This window comes from Manacus candei, unplaced genomic scaffold, assembly GCF_025592945.1.
Source record: "Manacus candei isolate 608988 ecotype Guabito, Panama unplaced genomic scaffold, ASM2559294v1 h1tg000019l, whole genome shotgun sequence".
Lineage (NCBI taxonomy): Eukaryota > Metazoa > Chordata > Aves > Passeriformes > Pipridae > Manacus > Manacus candei.
Genome location: NW_026138067.1, coordinates 2,369,735 through 2,395,107, shown reverse-complemented (window position 1 = coordinate 2,395,107; position 25,373 = coordinate 2,369,735). Strand labels below are relative to the sequence as shown.

Below are 25,373 nucleotides of genomic sequence, written 5' to 3'. Positions count from 1 at the left end.
GACCTGCTGCTGAAGTAACCATAACTGGAAGTACAGTCCTGGAAGGAAGGAGTTCTCTCCTATACGAGCCAGCCACCAACTTGCAAAAAGAACATAATGAGAACTGGAGAAGGTATGGAATAAAGTGAGCTGCAGGTACTCTACAACCACTCCCGTCATAGGAACAGTATTTTAAACTGTGGAGCTGTAAGTTATCAGTGTTTTATAAACAGCATTAACTACTGTGTTTTTCTTGGAATATTCACTACCTCTGAGTCACTTCTGTGATGAAGGGCAGTACTGGGAAAGATGGGTATCAGTCCTCCTCCCTCTTTCATGATGCTCTTACCTGTGCCTCATGTCCAGGGACAAGTGTTACATGACACTGAGCAGCCCCTGAAGCTGCACTAGAGCATCAGGTGCCACCCACATCCACATTACACTCACACCAACTTGACAAACTTGAATTCATGTCTTCTTCAAACAAGCCATTGTGGAACTAGCTGAAGTTGCTTCCAGCCTTCTGTACAGTTTGTAAAAATAAGGGGTTTATTATAAGATTTCATCTATTTCTAAGAAGAAAGATACTAGGCTGTAAATGTTGTATAAAAATTTAAATGCGTTTTTAAAAATAATAAAGTCTTGAAAGATTTTTTTTCACTTTTACGTGTTTTATAATAAATCTTCCAGCATTTGCCTAGAAGTAAAGTTTTGCCATTGCTTGAAGAAACTTCTTTTTCCTTCTCTGTGCAGCAAGCTGTAGGACTTCCTCTGGATTACTGGCATTCAGCTCTGTCTGGCCAATGGCTTTTATCTTGAAACAGAAGAGGAGAGACACCATTAGCAAAAGGCCTTCCAGTAAAGCTGTTTCATTTCAAGGCATTTTCAGCACTAGTTCCGTGGGTGATTTATTTCTGTAACATGCTCTGCCACCCCATCCCTACAACTTTAGAGCCACAGCTTCACAGGAGCACACAGACTCTAAAAGAATTGTGTGACAAAATTAAAACTGGAAGTGGCAATTCTTTTTAAATGTGGTTTCAGGGAAGGAAAGACGCTCTAAAGAAATGCCAGCACCCTGAGCCCCCCAGTTTAACTTACTGCTATCTGCCGCTTGTCTGTCTCGCCTCTTTTGTGGTGGAGATCTGAGGGCCAGTCAAGGCAAGTCACTTAGAGAGGAAACAGACTTATCCCAGCTGGGAACATCCACTATGAGTGGCATTCCAGCAAAAGGATACATGTCAAATACTCCAAGATGGTGACATCCCAGATGTATTCATAGTAAGAATCCATGGCATCATGACTGAAGGACAAGGCAGGTTAGGTTAACTGACACATTCACATTCTGGGTTTATGCATCTATAAACTTTGTTGTAACATTTACCTGTTCTGTTCCTGCAGTGCCTTAAACGCAGTTTTATAATCAACTTCTCTGAGGAACTGGCACAAAATAGCTACCTGTAAGGAAAGACTTGCAGTGATTCTGACAGCCTGAATTCCCCCCACACTGAAACCTTCCACACACCACCTTGCTAATCCCAGTGCCTTTCTGGACCTAATCTAGTCTTAGCAAATTCTGAGCACCTGAATAGGGCTTGTTCTGACACATCAACAGTGGCAATAGCTAAGAGGAATTTACTCAGATCTGAAGGGACTGACTTGGTTTCCAGGTTTCTAAATGCATTTAACAGCTTTTAAATCAGAGCCAAATATAAGCTTGTTACTTCTTGGAGAATGAACGATCCCACTGAACAGCAACAGCCACCTGTGGTTATCATGAAGAACAAGGCCAGGTTCCCAACACCACCCCACAGATACTGTACTGTTCCTCTAAAAAAAAAATCTGCATTATAAGAGAAAAGTAGGCTAAAGCACTCACAGACTACTACTTTTTAGAACATTTCCAAATATATGTTTATTTACTCATTAATAATTTCAGTCCTTTGTGTGTCCTAGAAGCAAAGGTAACAACAAAATCTACTTTGCTGCAGATTGCCTTTCCAAGGAAAGTTGGATTTAGTCTTTTTAAAAAAGTTCTCCCCACTTTTTATCATCAAAATATTAACAAATATTTTACTTAATGCCATGTTTCACCTCTCACCTGGGTGTGACAGTTTAGTAAAGAGCAGCACTTGATCATTCTTTTTATCACCTAGAGAAGAGTTAAAAACACAAAACACAAGTTCTGAAATGCTCGTTTTGGAACACAAACAGCAATTTTTATGATTCTTTTTTTTTAATGCAAGGGACCCGCTAAATAGCTATTTACATTCTTCTAAGCCCCCTAACCTTGGGGTTTTAGCATATCCACTGATCAACTGAGCGTTCATCACTTCAGAGATGTCCCAAGGGTCAGCATGTGCTGAGGAGCAGCACCCTGTGTTTGTGTGAGGCAGCCAGGCCCTGCTCTGGCAAAAAGCTTCACCTTTACGTCCTGCCACCCACAGGAAAGGCCTGGCGGGTGGGACCAGCACTGACAAAGCTCTGACACCAAGGCAGGCCCCTGGTGCTGTGTGACAGCACAGGCGTCCCTCTGGGACTCCTGCACCATGGCAGCCTGGCACGAGGCACAGCTTAGACCAGGCTGTGAACATTCAGGATTTCCAGATGGCATCTGAAGCTCTCACTGGCCCTATAAATGGGAACATGAAAGGAATAGTAATTGGATAGGACACCTTCCCTGGGTCCAGACAGTTCCTTCCTACTGCCTAGCAAAACACAGAGTACAAGGAACGCAATGGTTTCCTAATGAACAAGCAAATGCCTGGAAAAAGGTTAAGTGACATCCTGCATGATACATGCTGTGTCTGGGATTGAGGATTCCCCCAGAACACAGAGATGATGGGGCTCTCACTCACAGCCCATTTGCAAGTGACAAACCACTTGCCACACCCACTTGCAAAGTGCACAGATACCTGCTCTGCTGTGCCTCCAGCACGCCCTGACAAGGGTAAACTACAGTCCCACCCCTTTCTAGACAATCCTGCACAGCCCTGATGCAGCTCTGCTCAGTCAGAGTCTGGGGAAAAAGTACCAGTGCGTGGGAAAAGGAGTCAGTGTTGTATGGATCTCACTACTAATGTGATCCATGCTTCTTACCCTCTTCCATGTTAACCGGAGCAGACAGTATTTCAGAAGCATTTAGACAGGACACAAAGTTTGCCTGCACCACGGGTGGAAACAAGCAGGGCCCGTCCTTGCGATACCAGCACTGGAAGCACAGATATAAAACCCCAGAGGCTACAGGAATGTGTGTATGCTGAACAGTTTTGTCTCTATGTAGAATCAGGATGCTGACTGAATCCAAACAGGGATTTTTGTAAATTTAAATCCCACTTTAACTCACCTGGTCTGTGTACACATCTGGTGGCACCATCTTATTAAAGAAGTCTGAGCATACAGCTCCTGCCTGTAGGTAATAGTGAAGGGCTGCTGAATACTGATTCGTTGCTGCCATGGAAAAAAGCAAAATAAGGTCTTAAAAGTAAATATAGCAGTTACTTAGTAGTCAGATCAATTATTTATAGAATTAATCATATATATATATTTCATAGCTGAATTCTACTGGGGAAGTGACTTGTGTACCTTTGTTTAAAAAGCATGGACACACAGGAGGTGGTAAAACAGTGATGGATGGATGGGAAACTACATAATCAGGAAAACTAGTATCATACACAAAGTTCTGCCTTTTGAGAAATACTTTTAATTTTTTCAGGTAGTTGATCTTGAATCCATCAGCACTAAGAGTGGAAAAGAAGTTTGCCTTCAGCGAACTTAGCACACACAGTGGCAGTAAAGAAGTTTAGTTGGTGAAGTGAGAGGAACAGCTGATGCCACCACAGGCCTCTCATGGTTCAGCATCAGTTCTACTCCCAGCTCTTCCTGAAATGAGGATAAGACCTCCAGGGGCTCTGTGGCAGGAGCAGCTTGTCCACATTGCTGCTGAAATACAGACCTGGCACATGCCAGGAGTGCTCCAACCACTGTTGTTTCAGGCACCGGATTTGAGGATCCCTACATAATGTCTCCTTCCGGGATGCTGCTGCACTTCATAGAAGCAGTAAACTACCAGTTTATAACCCTGAATCACTCTCCCATATATAAGGTGACAGCACTGAACACTTGATTAGACCCTTCCCCTCACCCCAAGGATTATAAAGCATCTTCTAGACAAATGGGTCTCCTTTGGGAGCAACAGACTCGCATTTCTGCACTACATCTTACTGTACACCACAGACATCCTTCCAGTCCAAAAACAGATTTGGAAACTTGCATCTTGACTCTGTGATAGCCCAAAGCACTGGCAAGTAGATGCCAGAGGCACAGAAAATACCATTTTATGGCCAGAAAAGAACCATCTGGTGTGAAAGCTAAATTTCACTAAAGTGGTTTCAGCAGATAATTTAAGTGGAAGAATGGTCACTCTGAGTTTGGCTATGGCCATGTCCTTCTCTAGCACATACAATAGGCAGTACCCTACCTGTCTGGTTGTCTTCAGGAAGTTCATTCTTCTGCACCTACCCTTCTGCTCTATTTACTCACACTATAAAGCAAGCCCCAGGAACTGACTCTAGACTGGGGAATAATTTAACAGAGCATAGTATCACACAGGCTGGGCAAGTTTTCCCCAGGCAACTGCTGCCCTGGTGTGGTCTGGATACGCTGTCATGGTGCCCAGAACCTGAAACTCTTTGTATTGTCCTAGTTCTGTTGGCTGCTCCCAGCTGAGGGGCAAGAATAAATACTGGGGAGTGGCAGGTGAGGACAGAATGACAGGAAAGCACTTCCCATCACAACCAATACCAGATTAGTTCATACTTCCTCTTTTACAAAGCCTAGAGACTTCTCTATATAAAATACAGATCCTCTCCACTCTGCTCATCTTCTGCTCCAGCGAAGCTGATCTCCAAATTTAAAAGCAACCACTATTCACAACTTTCCATTCACTTATAAAACACTCAATTGTCAGGAGTTTGCACAATTATACCACTCAAGAACCAACTGCACTACAAAAGTAAATTTAAAGTGGACTGTTAAAGTTCCCCTTACCCTAAAAGCAAGTCTGCATGACCCATTGGAAGCTTAGTCTCTCTGTGGGCTTAGACAACCTCCCAAATACACCTACACTATCCCCTCTGAAGATTTTAACCTCATGTGTCACTTAAACTTATTTTTCATAAGAGAAAATACAGGGAGGATTATGTCAAGCAAAACCCAGAGCAGCAAGGTACCCCTACACATATGCTAAAACCAGACATTGGTTTCACTTACCAAAATAAATATCTGCCTGAATAATTAACCAGAAGTGGTTGTTTGCATTGATAGTCAACGCATAGCTGACCAGCTCTTTTACTGTAACAGCTACAGCTTCGAAGTCCACTGATTGAAGACTAAAGGAAAAAAGAAAGAAAAGTAAGTCCTAAATGATTGCTTTGGGCTTTTTAACCACTAATCTGATTTCCCATCTAGTTTAAGTCCAAAGCACCTTGCATCAAGTGTCAAGCAAAAATAACTCCAGAAAAGATTTAGTGTTGACTAAGACTACTGTTGATTTGTTCCAATACAGTAAATCTGACTTGGACAAAAAGTCAGAACTTCATATGTGGGTGACACTATGAAAAGATTCTGTGCAGATATGTTCAGTTTCAAGAAGTTTCAAGACAACATCTGAAACCACTATAAATTTATCCCAGCACCTCCATGAATGGCCAGAGACAGCAATCTCTGGAGAACTATGAAAATAGCTCAGCAAGGAGGGCTGGGAATGGTTTGGCACACCAGGCAGCCTTTCCCAAAGTTTATGTGCAATCTCCATTTTTAAAAATATAGGGTTTTTTCACCTTCCTGCTAAATTCTGGTAGTGATGAAAACAACTTTCTTCTACTTGACCTTACAGTATACACTGAAATCTACATCAGTAACAAGACTGTGCAGTCACAAGCTACAAACAAATTAATCCTACTATGTATCACACACTCTCAGAAGAGCAATTTTTTCCAATGCAGTTTATGAGGTTCCACCCCCACAGAGCCTCTAAACTTCATTGGAGAAACACAGTTCAATCCAGTCAGAACAAATCAATACATACCATTTGCTACTTCATATTTTGGCTATTACTGAAACACACCTCAAAAAATATGAGTAATTTCATATTAAAGTATTATATAGTTCACACAGTTACATATAGCTTAATAAAGCAAACAGCAAAAACCCCCTCACTTTCTTCTTCCCCATACCTCCATTAGGAACATCAAATTAGGAGCAAAACCATCCATGCAAGCAGACCAACCTTTCCATGGACAGAATGGGGGCAGTGATGCCCTCATATGGCAGAAATCACACAACACACAGTAACTGGAGCCAAACCCATTACATAAATGCATATTTTGAGAACTGTATTTTTAATCATCATCTTACTTGGGAATGGATGAAGGCCAGATAGAAATATGCTCTGCTGCAATATCATTCACAATGTCTTCCTAAGAAAAGATAGATGGTAAGAGAAATTACAACAAGAAACATGTCAAGAAACCAAGAAAGATTTTTGTGATATATACTAACCCGAACATTATGCAGTTTCACAAACAAGGACAATATTGTGGTTAAAACCAGTGGTTCCTGCAGGGGGAAAAAAAAAAAAAGAGTATTCTCATGAACCAACCAAACTCCACTTTCTTCCCTAAGCTTTAAAATTATGTAAAAGGTTCTGGCATCATTACAATTCCCTATTGAAATAGGGAAATATTTCGTTAGAAGACCTACAACACAAGGATACTGTAAGAAAGTTTCCATAGCAAGTTTTTAATTACTTCAAATTTTCCCAAATAACTCCTTCGTATAAACTCTACTTTGGTTTTACACATCTTTATGTTTCTGTGGCTACTGCCTAAACCCTAAACTCAGGTTGGGTATACTACAACTTTCTATGCATTTACAAACCCACAAGCTATAAACAATTTCCAATTTCCCTTCTTCTTACTTCTGCTGCTTAGTATAATGCATGTAGCAGCTTCCTGCTCCTTCCAAAAGGAATGCTTTGCTTCATGACAGCTGCAGTTACTCCCAAAGTTAACAGGTCTCCACTGTCAGAATTCAGGATAATTTTTTAAAAAAGCTATTCCACACTGCTGTATGCCAGGTATAACAAATAACAAAACACCCTATATATCTGATAGATTTCCTGGAGTTTAACGGGAAAAGTCCAGGAAAATATTATACCAAAAGGCAACACCACTGCGACTTACCCGAAGCTTTTTGATGAAGGACAACAATTCACTCCTAAATCGGGGACACAAGTACCCATGTAAGTAATAATTTACAACAAAGAACATACACAAACTTAAACCCCTAGAAATAGTCAGTAAGGCAAATTCTTCATCTGCCAAAATACCCCTTCACCTCTAAGTTTACAAACATAGGGTATACAAGTGAAAACATTCAACAACTCATTCACTTTTAATACAGTTAGTGAGTTTTATTTCTACATTTAAAACAGTTAAAAGAGGTATGATATTCCATTGAGCTATAAAAGGCATGAAAGAAAATTGCTTTGTAGCAAGTCAACCATTGACTCTAAAATGGAAAGCAAATGAATTGTACAGTAATTCCCTAAGCTAGGATTGCAATAATGACCTACAGACTTGCAACAGAGTACACAGTGATCATTTATAATGTACATTGATTTCCCTGTCATGCACATCAGCCATCGTCACCATATGACAATCCAGACAAGCACAGCCTGTTTAGAAAAGGTTTCACTGCTTCTTTTCCATAACAAAACCAGCTAATAAAGAGCAGTCACTGCCCTTTACTGTTTGAACCAGAGGGGTCACAAGAGGTTCAGTACCCTGGAGCACACCTGTACTGCTTCCCTTTCCCTGCCAGAGTACACAAATGAAACCTACAGCACACACGTACCCTCCTACACCCATCCCACAGCAGTGTGAGCCAAAGCAGCTGGCCCTGAGGCACACAGTAACCTGACTGGCTCAAGGACGGCAAAGAAACAGTCAAAAGTTTGGTGGGGACACCTTTCCCATGTGTTTAACATGGAAAGCTGTTCAATATAATCACACATTCCAAAATTTACTGTATTAGACAACTTATAATCAGGTTTGGACTTCAGAAGAGGCTGCGAACACTGAGAGGACAAATCAAGAGAGTCCTGAATCACTCAGTCAGTTCAGGCTAAGGCTGGCAGTGCTCAGGTGACTGACAATGAAATTACTCCGATCAAGAATATTTTCTTCCTTCCTCTTCCCAGGAGCTTAGCTGAACCATAACTTCATTTCAAAATTGAATACATTTAGCTTTACAGAACAATTCTATTTGATGCAAAGCAGACACCTCCAGCCCATCAGCTAAACTACCCCAGAGATGCCATTGACTTTATTGGAAGATCTACACTGGTTATAATGGGAGCATAAGTATATATACATCAGTGTCTGCATGGTGACCTGAATCCCACACACTCCTTTTCTGCCTCTGAAAAGGAAAGCCAACACATCACCACTAACACCCAACTCCCATAGCAGACAGGGTGTTTACACAGGGATCTTCAGCTGCTCCCACCACTCTGATAGTGGAATCCAGACAATTTTTGAAGGGAACATGGAGTCAAACACAGAATTCAAACCATCTTTAAAAATAATTTTAGAAAAACATACCTGTACATAATGCCCAGTGTAGATTCCCTGTGTTTTATCAAACTCACTCTGCCATCATTCCCCCGTTTGTGCTGGTTGGATACACTGCAGATTTGTACAACAACTTCCCAGAGGTCTTTCGCTGTGCGTCTACTTTCTTTGGGACCTGGAAGTTCTTTGCACGTAGCAGCCAGCAACTGGCCAAGCTATGCAATGCAAGGAAAAAAATACAGTCACTGTAGTTTCTCTGCATATTGATTGCAGCAAAGGAATTAATGGTGTTTAAAACAGCTAAGCAACTGATTTTAAGTCACAAACTACAAAGCAATGTCACTAAACTTTGCAGCAGAGAACACTGATTAAGAAGCTGGAAGATAGGAATTAACCAGACCATTTTTCCCTTCATTGGTTTCCCTAGTTCATGTTTAATTACTACAGGCTCCAGAAAACAAACTTAAATATACTGCATAAAACCTAAACCCCATCAAATACAGTTTTACAGAGACTGTCTCTCTAGAACTCACTTCACTTCCTTATAATAGTTAATCTGAACTGCAACTGGTACGATGTTATACAAAAACATTGTCAACCACTAAACACACCTGCTGCTTAGCCTTGCTGTCTTCTACCTCAGACTGAATTCATTACAGACACAAAGCCCCACACTCTTGAGCAGAAGGGTACATGCTTTGAAAAGTACAAAAGACTTCAACAGGAAAAAAGTCAATTACAGTCTGAACAAGCTTTAAGATGGAGCACTCATTACCTTCACGTAAGGATTAGTCTGAACCAGAGGTAATGGAACCTGCATGGTCAAATACTCATTCTCACACCAGTTTAACAGGAAGGCAACACATTCTTCAGCTATAACTTGTCGAAGAGGAATATCTAAAAGAAAAAGGATTCTTTGCTTAACTTTTTTTTTTTTTTTGAGAAAACAGTGTTGTATGAAAACAAGCAAACCCTATTCCCTCTAAGTAGCCATTTCTGTTCCACTGCTCTCCAGGGAAACACGATGCTTAGCCCTAAAAGAGATCTCACCTCTGGAAATTAGAAGCAACAAGAGTTTCCTCTAACCACAGCAGTATTACATTACTCCCTCGGGGTGAAACCCTGAGGAAAGCTTAAACAACTAGCAAAACTTCTCAGGTAAAAGTGCAGACATGTTTATCCTGTTCCAAGTCCTTTAAGTGGTACTAAACAGAAACTGGCAATGTTCAGCAATATGCAGGTTGCTCTCATTTCCAGCTTCTAAAAATGAATGAAACTTTTAAAGACTTACTAAAACCAGTGTCAGAGTCACTGCTGTTTTTCCATGTATACATCTAAATGGTAAGTCTGCAATACAGAGTTGTTTCATTTTGTTGTGGGTTTTTTCCTCTTCTCTCAAGGTTTGTTCTTTTCTGCATCCCAGGAAAGACAGCGATGTACTTACCAGGTACTCTCATTTCCAAATATCCTCGGACTCTGCTTATAAGATCAGAAGGAGGACGTTCTCCAGAAGCACCAGCTCCAGCTTCATGAGTGTAAATGTCCAAAAGTAGCATTTCATTCAGCATGACTTGACGGAGCTTTGGAGAAAACTCTGTCACAAGCTCCAAGCAAGCAGCAAAAAGCTGTTTTGCATGGATGAAATCCTGTAATAAAAATTATATGCATTACTGATACCTAATGGATTCAAAAGGGAATATACTAAGAGCTAAAGTGCTGTTCAGCTCTATCTATCCTGGCTGAACCAGCCTTGCCATCCATTAGCATCAGCATTGCTCAAGTATCTCACAATGACTATTTATGAATCCTTTGAACCCACTATTAAGCTTAACAGTTCCAGATTTTTCAAACAAAACAGGAAGTCTAAGCAAAAACATACCAGAAGTAACTACTGGCACGTTTGATAGAATTTTGGTTTAGCTGCAGTTTAGCAAACTTGTCGATTACAAGGAAAATAAAACAGCATTCCAATAAATTCCTTATGTAAAACACTTAGCCAAAAGAACAGCACTTCATATCAGTAAGTCAAATCACCACATCATAATCAAAATGTGAATGAATATGAATGAAATGACCTCCAGGCTCAATTCACTGGAAAGCCACTATCTTTGCTCTGCTGATGGAACTGTGAGAGACAGAAATACAACACACAGAGCTTGTTATACCACCTCCCTCACCTCTTCATTTATCATGTTTTTTCCCTCAAAAAGGGCTTTCCATATTTTCATTTTGTTAAGATTCAATTGCCTAAACTAGCCAGTAACCTCAGATGGTTTGCTCACCTTAATTGCACAGCAGTGCAGTCCCTTAGCCATCAGGATGTAGACCAAATCCCTAGTCAGACTGTCTTTGATTCCTAAAATAACATTGCCGTAAACATTTGGTACTTCCCACTGGGAGAGAAACGCATAAGATATTTGCACAGAAACAAGTTTTAGAATTCACATCACTGCTTAAAACATTATAAACAAGCCCCAAATATTGAAAATTACTGCCATCTAAATGCCAACTATTTTGTCTTTACATCTAATCACAAGTAACGTACTGTTCATGTAGAAATACAATAAAAACAGCTGGATACCCTTTGTTCACACTCTGAATATGCAACAATTATGATGGGGGAACCAAAATAAAAGACAAGAGACCTTAACTTAAAAAGCAACAAAAAAAAAATCTTCCTCTCTCCTGCTCCCACCTTTAATGACAGAAATTTGAACTAAAACAATATTGCTAACTAGTCAGAACACTGAAAGTAAAAGCTACAAAAACATCTTTTCTCACAAGGAAAGCCTGAGCTACAGTCAGTATTTCCTTAAAACAAAGGTTACAGGTTTTGTTGTGATACTTTCACAGAATGTGAATTTAGATATGTATCATCATTCTTATTAAACCACCACTATGCAGAGAGGGAAAAGATAAACCACACTGAGGACCTATGAGACAATGTTTACTGTTCACTGCAGTATGATACCTAGAGACTGTAATTCAAGGACTGGTTAATGACCACATGAAACAAGTTACCTTATTTGAAATTGTCCAGAATTGGCGTTCTGAAGTCATACCATGCAGCTCGATTAAGATCTGGCGAATCCTCCAAGGATCTACTGACAGTATGAGCTGATGTTCAAGCTGGCCAATATTGACGCTTGCTGAAGCTGGAAGAAAAGCAGCCAGGTCTCCAGTGCATTTCTTTGCAATGTAGATACTTTTGTTTCTTTAATATATAACACTTCAATCATAACACAGTAAGAACAGCGGACACATCAATGCTTGCATAGGCCCAGTCCATCCTTTTGTGCTATTCCACAAACACCTTGTTTCCAGGATTCCCACATCCCTGACCTAAAAGGCTGCTTGCAAAGTCCCCTTTTCTCACTCCAACATCTCTGAGTACTCTTGCTACAGTAAAGCAATAACTTTAAGATCTGCATTAAAAAGGGGGTCCTATAGTGCCTTAGTGAAAATATGCACTTTCTCAACTGGCTCAAGTCATTGCAAGACTGCATTAGAGCTGAAAAGGCAAGTTCTTCCCAGCTCCAGTCACCATCTCACATGTCCTGTGTTAGCTTTGACTTGGGCAGCTGCACAGCCAGCCAGCTATAGCTGGGAAATGAACCGGTTGAAAAGATCTGTGTTTTACTTTGGTAGGTTTAAAACCTCGTTCAGATGGTACTCCTGGGCCAGCTTACCACACAGTCACACGATCATTAGTGCAAAAGTCCAGAGGCAGGGTTCCCTTTCTGGGAACAGCTGCCACAGCCACAATTGGTTCAAACTAACACCACACCTCTCTCGCTTGGTCACCTGGGGCCCATTCATTTGAGCTCACCTATTATATTCACTTGAGATACAAGCAAGTAACAGCCACCTTCTTGCACAAGCAGGACATGCACCAACAAACAATGGGAAGTCTTCTCTCTAAAAACATTCTCTCTAAACTTTTTGGAGAACAGACCTGCACTTAGTAACCTCAAGCATGGAAACAGTGAAAATTACCTGGGATATCATAAAAAGAAGTCACAGGTTTTGTGCACAGGTTGATTCGAGGAGACCTCTTCCGCATTTGATCAATGAGCAGCTTCCGTTCGTCATCTTTCAGCAGTTTTATGAACAGCTCATGAGATGAAATCATGAAGACAAACTGAAGATCTTCCATGCCCAAACACAAGTTTCTAAACAAATAAAAAAGTTAATACATGAGCAAGAAGGTGGTGCTTATTTTTCCAGTTATAAGTTCTCAAAATATCTATTGTGCTTAATTACATTGCTTACAAAGTATAAATTCATGTTATCTTAACATGGCTACATACTTGAGAAATGCTGCCATTTTTCTCTTCAACGCTTCAGAAGCATTTTCCAAATTTATTGACCCAGAACAAACCTGGGAAACAAAGCAGAAAAGAATTAAGCAGTTCCCTTTGCAGGCTTAAAATACATAGTTACAGACACTGTTAGCACTGTTACTGACCAGCTTTCTGTCTCACAATTAGTATCAGCCAGTAAACCTCTCTTTCAAGGGAGGCAACAAAGTTACCACAGAATCAAGGAATGGTTTGGATTGCAAGAGACCTTAAAGATCATTCAGTGCCAAGCTCCATACCATGGTCAGGGACACCTTCCACTAGAAAAGGTTGCTCAAATGCCAACCCAACAGTTGTTCCAGTGGCCTGGAACACTTCCAGGGGTGGGGCATCCACAGCTACTCTGGGCAACCTGTGCCAGGGCCTCACTACCACCAGAATAAAGAATTTCTTCCCAATATTTAATGTAAACCTGCCCCTTTCAGTTTGAACCTATTACCCCTTATCCTGTCCCTCCACACCCCTGCAAAAAATTCCTCTCCACCTTTCCAAGGTCAGAAATAAAACTATCTCTGAGGAAACATGATAAACACTGTAGCCATCACACGTGGATCAGAATTTCTGTCAACCTGTACACAAGGCAGGATGTTTCAGACAACTGTGACCTTCCCTCAGACACAGTTGGCATTCCTTTTTCCTACTGCTCTGGTAAATAGGTGTACTGATGGCAAGTGCCACATTATCAGTCAGCCTCCCAAGATCATTAAGTGCATGAGTTTAAAAATAAAACATTTCTGTAAGTGCAAAACACTAAGATTCACTAGGACTTTTTTTTAAAGCAGCAGTTGAAAGATAACTAAATAGCTGAATTTAATTGACAGCTTGCAAGAATTTTTTTTTTTTTAGAAATATGTTTTGGTCCTAATATGAGCAGTTGATGGAAAAGCTTTCACTTGCTTTTGAGTACTGTCAGTCATTTTTTACCACGTCCCTTAAGAGACAAGCAAAAAACAATGCTCATATTAAGAAAAGATACTAAAATAACAGCAAAGCAACAAAAGGATTAGGTTTAGTTTGAGCAATAATAGTTTCATTAAAAATTCCAGTAAGGGTAATAACAGTCTAGGTCTCACACATACAGTAACTCAGAATCATTTCATGACATGCTAACTTTTACAGCAAAGCTGGTGAGGAAACAGTGGTCCTCTTCAACAGATACTTCTATTTCTATTCTCTCTGTCTTGGAGAATTTGATTCTTTTTTTCCTTGAAACCAACTATTCAACATATCTTTATATAATTTAATGATGTCAGGAATAGCAGCAATTTCAAATACAAGGTGAAGCAACAACTCACCACCAGTTCTTCCCCAACACACTGAAACAGAGCTATGGACATAGATACAGGACTGATATTGAGTGTAATTGTACTAAGTGCAAACAAGTTGAATAATGTTTGAGAAGTTACCTTTCTCTGCTTCAGAAATTTGAGCATTACTTGCAACAATAATACAGTTGTACGAGGAAAGAGGTAACTCACTGAACACCGTTTTCCCTTCTAATTTCAGATGAATTTTTTACCTCCAGGAGGAAGTCTATTTTTTCTTTGCTGGGTTTCAGGAACAGCTGACAAAACTGAATATCAATTGTTCGACCCTGCAATACATCGCAGACTGTGTTGCACACGCAGACTTTGAAACAGACTTCATCCAGAGCATCATTCCTGCATGAACACAAAACTGAACATCACAGAACATCTCTGACAAACAAAGAGTGGATATCACAGCAGGTAAAAAAAAAAATTAAAAGAAAAAAATCAGTAAAGGGGTAAAGTTAAGTGCTAATGCTCATTATTTTTTTTCCATATATGGCCACAGTGAGATACATCACACAGTTACTCCTTAGTTGGAAGATGTAGTTTAGACTATTGGCTAACAGAAATGAAGGCTGAAGTTTCTTGGATGTAAATAATTTGTTGTTAAAATATCTTGCATACTTTCCATGAAAAACATAACTAATGAAAATTGCTTTTCATCACAATTGAATAGATCATTATTTAATGTCTCACCCTTGCTGAGCTTTTTGGAAGAGTTCTCTCAACACTGATTGCCTGAACTGTTCAGGTAAACTGAGGGTTAGGTTATCTTCAAGGAATATCTTCACTATGTCCTGTAACACAAACACAGTTGGAATAGTCAATGCATAATGTAAAAGAAACGGATAAGGTAATTTTCTATCTGGTAAAAAACAATTAAACTAACAGAAACAGCTTGTACCCATATTTAATACTAAAATTCATTAAACTACCAGAAGGATCAAATGACAAAAAAAGTTCTCTATCATCAGAAAAATCAAACAAAGTAAACAAAAATAAAAACAAACTTGCACATCTCAGCAGCAATATTCCCTGAAACCCAAAGAATTAGAGTCTACCTGAAAATTCCATACCTCAGTTGGCAGGAATTATTTCCACTGTATAGAGTCCAAGATATTTTAATCTGCTATGTACCACAGTACGTTATATTCCTAAACATGTGGGGTTTAAAACAGTATGTTAATGGTTAAATGTAACACTTAAAATTTATCAAAATCCTTTTAAGTTCAGGTGGAATCATCCACATGGAATGACTAAAAAACCCCTTCAAAACATCCTACCTGATAGTTGCCAGATTTCATACAGCTGTGGATTTGACTATATGGAGTTGCCTGCTGGGATGCATCATCAGAAGATGAGGTAAGAACTTCACAAGCTTGACAATATCCAGCTAACCGTTCTTCATCTATGGTAAAATGAAGTGATGATGAGCCATTCTGAAAAGCAAGAGTTCATCAGATCTTAGTGGCCAAAGTATTATGAAAAATGGGTAGTTCAGAAACACAAACAGAGACTCACAATTTCCCCAATTAACAGCAAAACAACAAAAGAATGTGCATGTATGCACTTTATTTAAATAAAAATTGGAGTTCCACAATTTTGGAGATATAAATATGAAGCAAAACAAGGAAACATACCTTACTTATAAATTAAAATGCATTTTTAAAAGATTCTTAGAACACAGACAATCTGATTTCTGAGTAAAAGAGATTAAAAAAAAGAATAAGAAGTGCTGTACGGTTACTTTCATCAAAAACACCACAAAGGACAGAGAATGTACAGTTTAGTCAAGTTAATATTAGTACTGGAGATGCTATTTTTACGTTTCTTGCATCAATACACTTTGTGTAAAAGAACAAAGCAGCAATATACAGCAATCAATTAATATAATTTCGAACCAGGCACAATGCGAAAAAACCCCCAAACCAATAAAAACTGCTGTCAAAACCTCATGAAGTCTTTTTAAAACTATGTGTACCATTAACAGTTATTAAACTGCTGAAGAAGGAAGCAATAATTTAGACAAGTTTTTTATAGCAGAGTTGAATATACATGCTAATAGAACACTCGTTACCTTTGCAATCAACTCCTTTGTTTTGAAAAACTTTTCTTTAGCCTTTTCATGAACAGCTACATTTGTCGATCCTTGTTGGAAATAGATGGCACCCAAATCATAGCAAACCTGCAAACAGCATTGATATAAAACACATTGTGTTGGTATTTACATAATATTTTAAGTCAAGTCTTCCAGCTCAAAACATTGCATGTACTGTAAACTATTCCTAGTTTTATCTAAGGTACCAACACACACTTCACTCCTTTCCCCATATACTTCAATTGGTTTCTCTTTAACCGCAGTCTCAGTCTGAGCAACTCTGCACAAGCATTACAAAATTACAGAATGATTTCTACATAATCACTGAAAGCAATGCAATAAGCTGTCTTGTCATATAATGGTTTGCTTCAGGGGAGAGAGGGGGGGATGAAATTGAGAGGCTGGGGGGGAAGCAACAATATTTACAGTGTTGAAAAAAGCTCTAATTATGTAAAAATGAAGCCAGTAATATCTCTCATTGCATTACAAAAAAAAACCAAACCAAAACAAAAACCCAAAGGAACATTAATAGAAAAATGTTGCAATTTACATCAAAACTATTACTTAACACTTTGTCTAGAGAAACAGACATAAACTGAAAGCTTTAGTACACAATGTAAGCTACCTGGCACTGTATCTCCTCTGCACTGATTTTCAGTCCAGCTGTGGAACTCTCTGTTTCTCCATTCACCATACCAGGTTCCATGGCCAGTAAATCCAGAGTTCTTATAGTATGGACATAAAGATCTTTGTTTAATTTCAGTGCTCCTTCTAGGACCAGGATGGAATCAGCAGCCTGCTCTTTCAACTGTAATAATTCAAACACATTAAAAGAATTAACTTCTTGGTTTTGAGTTTAATTCTGGGTTTAAATTAACACTAGAAATGTAACAATGCACTAAAAGGATAACAAAACAAGTAGTCCTTATACAACTGTCCTGTTGTCATGTAATATCTGCTTCTATATTTCTTGTACAATAAAAAAATTCTTATATATGTAAATTCAAGAAAAATAAGATGGGAAAAGAGTCTCACCACTTTCAAAATATTTTCAGTTAGCTCCTTTTCTTGTTGCATCTGGTTCATCCTGCAAAACAGAGGTGAAGATCTCAATTACAAAGCAGACCTGCATGTTACTTTACTTCATGTTCTAGCTCACAACATTTGTTCATACTAAGTTTTGCTTAATTATATTTTAAACATTATTATGCAGGACCACTGACTGTTTTTATCTATCTATATCTGAAATACAGAATTCTATAATAACAATAGTTTTGCATGAGAACGTGGTTCAATAAAATGGAAGTTACAAAGTTTCTGCTGCCTTTTTTTTTTAAATTAGATTGCTAATATTAGCAAAATATTAGCAAAACAATCGTGAAGATATCAGCTTCCACAGCCTCAAGTATCTTGAAGCTTCATTATTCAAATCTTCTCAAACATGTGTCAGGGAAAGAAGTATGTTCACATGTTTATGTAAAAATTAAAAGCATTTTTAAATTATTTCCCCATATAGAATTTTTTTATTCAGGATAAGACTGATACATATATGAAAGTACAAGATTTATAGTAAAGTAAGTAGTAGTGGTATTTTTAATAAATATGTTCCACAGACTCTCTCATAAAATTAACACAAAACACATGAAAAGTACCACCAAGATAATTCCAACTTTTGGAGAAATTTATGACATAAAAGTAAATCCCAAGGACAAGTTGTTACTAAAGCCAAACAAATTCTAGAATGCAGAATTGATTTGAAATTACAAATTACTGCCTAATGAAGTGATAAAAAACCCCTCATTATTTTTCAGAATGTGTTGAATTGGTATAATGAAACAACTATATTAAGCAAGATCACATAAGTCAAAAAGGGATGCAAGAAATATGCCCTGTTTAAACTTCTGCCAAGGCAAATTGTCATCTCCCTTTCTGCCATGGTTTTTCATGCTGCTACAAAGTCAGAGATTATAACATTAAAAGAGTGGAACAACAGACAAGTACATATATGTATCAAGCATATCTGATAGGAAAATAAGAATATACTTGAAATAAATGCAAGTTTTCCATGTTGCTGCCAGCTATTTTAAGCAACTGTATGTTACTAACATGATTTAATCCACTTAGAAATTAAATTCCTGATTATAAAATACCCGTGAAATGCAAATAAATTATACCTGTAACTTACACATTTAACTGAGGCGGACCAGGTTTCACTTGCTTTACAGGAAAACTACTTTGAACAATGGTCCTTATGGCCCTACGAAGGAGAAAAAATTAAGGGAAGAACAACATTAGCCTCAGAATTGTAAACAGATTACAGGCTTCTTAATAATAACAGTTTATAATTTCAGATACATTATACCGTTAGAATACATCCTCTATTCAAGAGCACATCTAGTAGTGAAGAAATGCTCTTATGTCCATAAAAAGCTAAAAGACAGTAAGATTTTTATACTTATTAGGTGACTGTTCAAACCACCACCTTGACTATCTTTTAGGGGAAAAAAAACCAGCTGTAGAATAGTTTTCAAATCAGCTCCTCACTATAACCCACCTACACACCACAATGTTATTAGTAATTTGAGATTCTTTCTCCTTCTACATACAAGTACACTGATAAAAGAAAACATTGCTTTGTTCTATCACGATTTTAGATTATTGCCAAAAAGTAGTTTACCATCTGTTGTAGAGTAGTATTGCCATTGCAGTGGTTGGGGGTAAGCTGGACAGGTCTACATCCACATGTTTAGTTCCTGGGGGAACTTTGCTGATACACAGAAGCTCATTCAGTAGCATGTTCAATACAGGAACCGACAAGCTATTACAACAATAAAAAAGAGAGAGAGAATCACATACTCCATATAGTAAATCTGCTTTTGGGATGTTAAATAATATACACTACTATTCAGTACTATATTATTACTTAACACTCCAGGGGTGTTAAGTGCAGTATGTTTATTCAGCATAACAAAATGCTCTGCATCAGAGGGCACTTGAGATCAGGTATGTAACGCAGTTACCGGTACGAGCAGCACAGATAACGCCCAGGTGGATGGTTGCCTCACAGCGGAACTACTACTACACACCACTGCATTAGTCCATGCTGGCACCTCCCCAGAATAATCCTGCCACCCCTGCAGCAGGATCCAACTAATAAATTCTTTCAAAGCAGCCATACTTCCAGAAGATAAACAACCACATTTCCGTCACAAGTGGACTTTCACTCATGTAAAGCAAATGGTAAAGTTAAGACTAGAAACTGGAATAGAGACTATATAAAATATACAGAGATGGACAAAACCCTCTGATAAAATGAGAAGACATGCAGGCTGGACTGCACCATTCCAAGCTTCTGAGGTACAATTTAACACAACTGAAACACTATTACTAATTTAGACATTATCTGAAATTAGAATTTATCAGCTCCTGCAAAGTACCTTTGCTCATGTGAAAAATCTGCATTCTTTGCAACCAGTATTGAAAACAACCAGTCAAAATACACTTTTAACAGCTAAAACCAGGACTTCTGTTTAACAAATTTTAGGTCTTGTGTTATATCAGACTCCAGGTCTGTCATCAAGCTACCCTTTTAAACTAACCAATGCTGTTTTTACTATGTGAGGTCCAGGAATCTTGTTTTCATTGGCAAAAGTAGAACACCATTCAATTGTTTACAACAGCATAAGTTTTAGGAAAAAAGCTTGGCTCAAGGCATTATTTTATTCCTTTTAACTACCATGACTGAAGTTTTGGGTACAATCAGTTAAAAAACAAAAGCCTGCTTCTTAATTAAAAACAATCTTAGGCTTCGTAAGCTAACAGAACAAGAACTCTAATTACTATGTAGAGATAGTAAATTAGTAGTTGAAGTTACTTCAGACTGGTTCTCAAGAAACCCACCAGACGGACAAAACAATCCTAACAAAACCCAAAATCAGCCCAATAGTGTCATACAGTAGGGTTGATTTTTGAATCAATATTATACCTGCGTTTTAGGAAGTAAAGGGACTAATTGACAGAAAATACACCACAAATATACTTCAAAATAAATTCCTCCTGCAGGAAGGAAAGCAGACAAAAAAAGCTCTCTTGTACACGTACACATACAACTGTTTTTAAAACTAAAGTATACATAAAACACCCCTACTGTATACCAGATACTTTTGTTTATACAATATTTTCACAACTAACCACAATAAAAGGTTTCTGTTCATTCTCTGCAGCATCTTGAAAAGGTACTGCTTTGGAAAGCAGTAATCCTGTCTCACAATGCTTCACTAAGGCAGACAAATATGACATAGCCTAACAAAACACAAAAATATTATGTGCATGTGTGTAACAGGAGAACTTCATAGGTAAAAATCAAAGATATCTCATTCTAAGCCTTTTTACTGTTTATTATAGCACATTACTAAAAAAAATAATATAATACAAATGAGAAATACAAGTAAAAGTATATAGGAAGAAAAAAAGCCCTACCAGTAATGTTTTTTTTTCAAAATGCCTCTGAAATAAAAAAAAATAAATCTATATAACATAATAAAGAACATGACTCAAAATAACTCTAGAGAACTAAGGCAATACAACATGATTTTTTTAAAAGAAACTTTAACACACTGATAGTCAATGTAACTCTTATCTAATGAAATCCTTTCTTCTTCCAAGGTGTCTGCAAGCCAAACATTTTGCTTAGTATCTTTATCAATGACCTGGACAAGGGGATGAGTGCACCCTCAGTTAGTTTGCAGACAACATCAAGTTGGGTGGAGGTGTTTGAGCTACTGGAGGGTCAGAAGGCTCTGCAGAGGGATCTGAACAGGCTGGATTGATGGGCCGAGGTCAGTTGTAAGAGGTTCAACAAGGCAAGATGCCGGGTGCTGCATTTGGGTCACAACAACCTCATGTAGCGCTCCAGCCTGGAAGGAGAGTGGGAGAAAAACACCTGGGGGTGCCTGTCAATAGCAGCTTAACATAAGACAGCAGTGTGGCTCAGGTGGCCAAGAAGGCCAGTGGCATCCTGGCCTGTATCAGAACAGTGTGGCCAGCAGGACCAGGGCAATGACTGTCCCCCTGTACTCGGCACTGGTGAGGCCACACCTCGAGTGCCGTGTCCAGTTATGGGCTGATCACTACAGTAAGGACACCGAGGTGCTGGAGCTAGTCCAGAGAAGGGGAACGAAGCTGGGGAAGGGTCTGGAGCACAAGTTCTATGAGGAGCAGCTGAAGGAGCTGGGGGAGTTTAGCCGGAGAAGAGAAGGCTCAGGGGAAACCTTATCACTCTCTGCAACTACTTGAAAGGAGGCTGTAGCAAGGGGGTCTCTTCCCCCAGGTAACAAGAGATGAGAGGAAATAGCCTCAAGTTGTGCCATGGGAGGTTTAGATTGGATATTAGGAAAAATTTCTTTACCAAAAGGGTGGTCAGCCATTGGAATAGGCTACCCAGGGAAGTGGTTGAGCCACCGTCATACCCTGAAGGAATTTAAATGACATGCAGATGTGTCGCTTAGGGATATGATTTAGTGGTGGACTTGGCATTGTCAGGTTAATGGCTGGACTTGATAGTCTTAAAACTCTTTTTCAGCCTAAATTATCCTACAACCTATGCAAGTTAGAACTGGGGCAAGCATTGCCCCCATAAGATTTTACATTACATTGCAGGCAAAGGGGACTAGAGACCTGGATGAATAAAGAACCCTGCCATTACTCAAGCGTAAGCAGGAAATACACAAGAGATGGAGGCAGTGTCAGACGGTCTGGAATTAATATAGAGAGGTTGTCAGAGTAAGCAGAAATGAGACAAGGAAGGTCAAGGCCCATCTGGAATTAAATCTGGCCAAGGATGTCAAGGACTTCTTCAAATACATCACTAACAAGGCCACATCTGGAGCTGTGTCCAGTTCTGAGCTTCTCAGTACGTAAGAGACACGGAGCTCTTGGAGCAGGTCCAGCAGAGAGCAACAAAGATGATGAAGGGACTGGAGCATCTCCCTTATGAGAAAAGGCTGAGAGAGTTAGGCCTCTTCAGCCCTAAGAAGAGACTCATCAATGTCTGTAAGTATCTGAAGGGAGGGTGTCAAGAAGATGGAGCCAGGCTCTTCTGGGTGGTGCCAAGCAATAGGACAAGCGGCAATGGGCAGAAACTGATGCACAGGGAGTTCTACCTGAACGTGAGAAAGAACTTCTTTACTGTGTGGGTGACCGTGCACTGTAACAGACTGTTCAGAGAGGCTGTAGAGTCTCCCTCACTGGAAACATTCAAGAACCATGTGGACACAGTCCTGTGCCACGTGCCTTTTAAGATGACCCTGCCTGAGCAGGGAGGTTGGACCAGATGACCCACTCTGGTCCCTTCCAACCCGACCCATTCTGTGATTCTGTGAAGCACAGCTCCCTGATGTGCTTAGCACTGCCAGAATGAAGTAGTTCCTAACTGTTCTAGCTCATCAGACCATTCTGCAGATGACATTATTTGGGAGAAAAAAATCCAAAGGTGGAGTTTGTCTATTTAAACCAGTTAGTTCAGTGATCTAGTCTGCAAATATATGGAGTTCTTCAACAAAACGGGAGCAAGACTTCCAAATTCAAGCATGTCAGAATGAGGAAACTTTGTCAGTGAAGAAAATATAACCTCCAATTCATATTTATGCAGTTTATGTGTATACATCTTAATGTCTAAGACATACTATTTTTCCTCTCTAAATCATAAACAATATTGATTTGCTCAGAGATATTGCCTTTATCAAACCCCTTTCCTAATCCACAGGTGAAATCAAATTATTTCAACTGTCGCACCCAAGATTCTTCTTAACGTAAGGAAGATACTGTCAGAGAAGGCAAGACAGATTTCCATTTGTTAAAATAAAGATTTCAAGCCACTTCAATTCACTAATTTCAGCATGAAAATGTACGGACAATACCTTTTCTCTAATACATCCAAATCCCACTTCAGATGAGCAGCAACTTTGAGAGCGAGAAGTTTTAAAATGCGGTTTCTTTTGTTATCAGGTGGTGGCTGGACTTGGTTTTGTTCATTCACTGATGGTTTTGAAGCTTGTTCCAAGAACTGAACAATCAGCTGCACAGGTGGTGGATCTGCAAAAAACCACAGCCACTCCTCAAATTCTTTGTAAATCCAGAAATTTTTTTTTTTGCAGCTATGAATGGGGTTCCTACATTCTTATCATTTATACTGCTGACAGTGTCACCTAGTAGCCTCTAATATCCAAGGGTGTCCTACTTATGATGACTCAAATCAGACTATTAATGTATATTTCCTTAACCTTCAAGTTTACTGGACCATAGTAACCACACTCTCACATTTTTATTTCTTTTCACTATTTTGTATTATGTTGCAGTACTTGCACCTACTGAAAATAAATGTCGCATAATGAAATCACAAGTCAGATATTGTAAAAAAATATATATCTACTTGTAATTCTCCTCTGTATTTGAAATACATTTACAAGCAACTGCTGGTACTTCTGAATACATTTAGAAAATACTTTCAGACTGATTAAAAAACCAAAAAAACCCCCCACCCTAATCTCTCCCTGACAATAAGACAGACTCTCCAATGCCATTGAGCTCTTTTGAAAAAAGAAGCCAACCTGTACTATTACACTTGCACTGAACTCTGTGAAACATAAAAGAAGTATTAATAATTTACTTAACTGCAATATAGAGTATAAGATCTAAGCTTGACTATGCTTAAATTTACTTTTTGTAGAGGTAATAACGGCCTAGGTTTTCCTGTTTCCTCTACCTCGTCATAGAATTCAGGTACTGGAAAAGATGATTATCACTTATAAACGTCAAAAGATCAGCTGCTTTTAAATACGGTCACTTTCTTATACCACATCAGACTAGATTTCTATTTACTTCAGGTCCAGAGAGCAAGTTTGGCACTGAACCTTTAGGTGGACTCCAGCTCCAGGCATTATCTAGACTCTAATGGGAGAAAACCAGCTGCAAACTGTAATGATGTTTACAAACAGCACTTCGCACCGCACAAATAAACAACCTGAAAACATTTCCGGAACAAAATTCACATCCGCGAAAGGAAAAGCGATCTACCAGACACGAAAGGCAGAGAAATGAAGTTATTAAATAGTAAAGATAATGTAAAGCCTGAAAAAACCCGCGTTATCGCCTGCGGTAAGTGCTGCTGCAGAGCGGTGGGCACAGCCCGGCTCCCTCTGCCCCCGACTCCCCCGGCACCGCAGCAGAGCTCCCCGCACCCACCGCCACCTCACAGCCCCTCCGAGCGATCCTGCCCCGGGAGAAGCCGGGGAGTGGGGCCGGGCCGCGCCAGAGGCCGCGGGGAGGCGGCGGCCAGCAGGGCACGCACCGGGAGAGGGCTTCTGCAGGTGCTGCTCCAGCAGCGCCTCCTCCAGCACGAACTCGAACCACGAGGTCTGAGGTGGCGTGCATGGCCGGCTGGAGGTAGCGGCTTCGCGGTCCGCCGCCTCCGCGCTCATCGCGGCCGCCGGCCCCGCAAGGAGTCCCGCAACAACAGCACAGCGCTCCCCAACCCCGACAGCGGCACAAGATGGCGGCCGGCACCGCCCCGCGGGAGGCGGGGGGTGCTGCGGCCCCGCCCGCCGCGGGGCGGGAACATGGCGCTTGTGGGGCAGCGCCGGCCCCGCCTGAGCCGTCGTGGTTTCGCGGCTGGGCGCCGCACGCATCCTAGGGGGACCTGTTAGGAGGGCAGTCTGACTTCCCTACGAAATCGGCGTTTTTCTTTCCGAGGTGACTCGTTGGATGCACATACCCTGTCACCCCCCGCCGTCCCTCCACCGTGTCCGCCGTGGTCCAGTCCCAGCGAGGGCATCCCCTGCGAGCCCTCACGCCGATAAACGGCACACCCTCCATCCTCATGCCCATGCACATCCTAATGCTTTATGAAAGGGCAAAGAAATCAAGACCTCGATCCATGGAGAAAGGCAAATGCGAATCATAGAATCACAGAATGTTAAGGGGACCTTAAAGA

The 25,373-nt window shown here is 39.9% G+C and overlaps 1 protein-coding gene across 3 annotated transcripts; it reads right to left on the bottom strand.

The window, feature by feature from the left end:
* Positions 1-580: 580 nt before the first annotated feature.
* Positions 581-24,952, bottom strand: INTS8 (integrator complex subunit 8). 3 transcript variants are annotated; one of them, XM_051785260.1, is made up of 27 exons: positions 24,732-24,952; positions 23,302-23,476; positions 19,062-19,202; positions 18,570-18,641; positions 17,420-17,471; positions 17,010-17,192; positions 16,364-16,471; positions 15,570-15,725; positions 14,983-15,083; positions 14,496-14,637; positions 12,926-12,996; positions 12,612-12,787; positions 11,637-11,770; positions 10,898-11,008; positions 10,060-10,261; positions 9,391-9,512; positions 8,646-8,830; positions 7,224-7,257; positions 6,541-6,597; positions 6,397-6,458; positions 5,251-5,369; positions 3,326-3,429; positions 2,081-2,131; positions 1,364-1,437; positions 1,218-1,282; positions 1,081-1,124; positions 581-793 (listed from the first exon to the last, which is right to left on the bottom strand). In XM_051785260.1, exons 1-27 carry the CDS (start codon positions 24,859-24,861, stop codon positions 677-679), a joined length of 2,988 nt encoding a protein of 995 aa, XP_051641220.1. In that variant the 5' UTR covers positions 24,862-24,952; the 3' UTR covers positions 581-676. The 3 variants fall into 3 exon arrangements, 2 of the variants coding, with proteins under 2 accessions (XP_051641220.1, XP_051641221.1); XM_051785261.1 differs by lacking the exon at positions 24,732-24,952 and adding an exon at positions 24,405-24,581; XR_007904171.1 differs by lacking the exon at positions 581-793 and adding an exon at positions 3,079-3,190.
* Between the last annotated feature and the right edge of the window lie 421 nt (positions 24,953-25,373).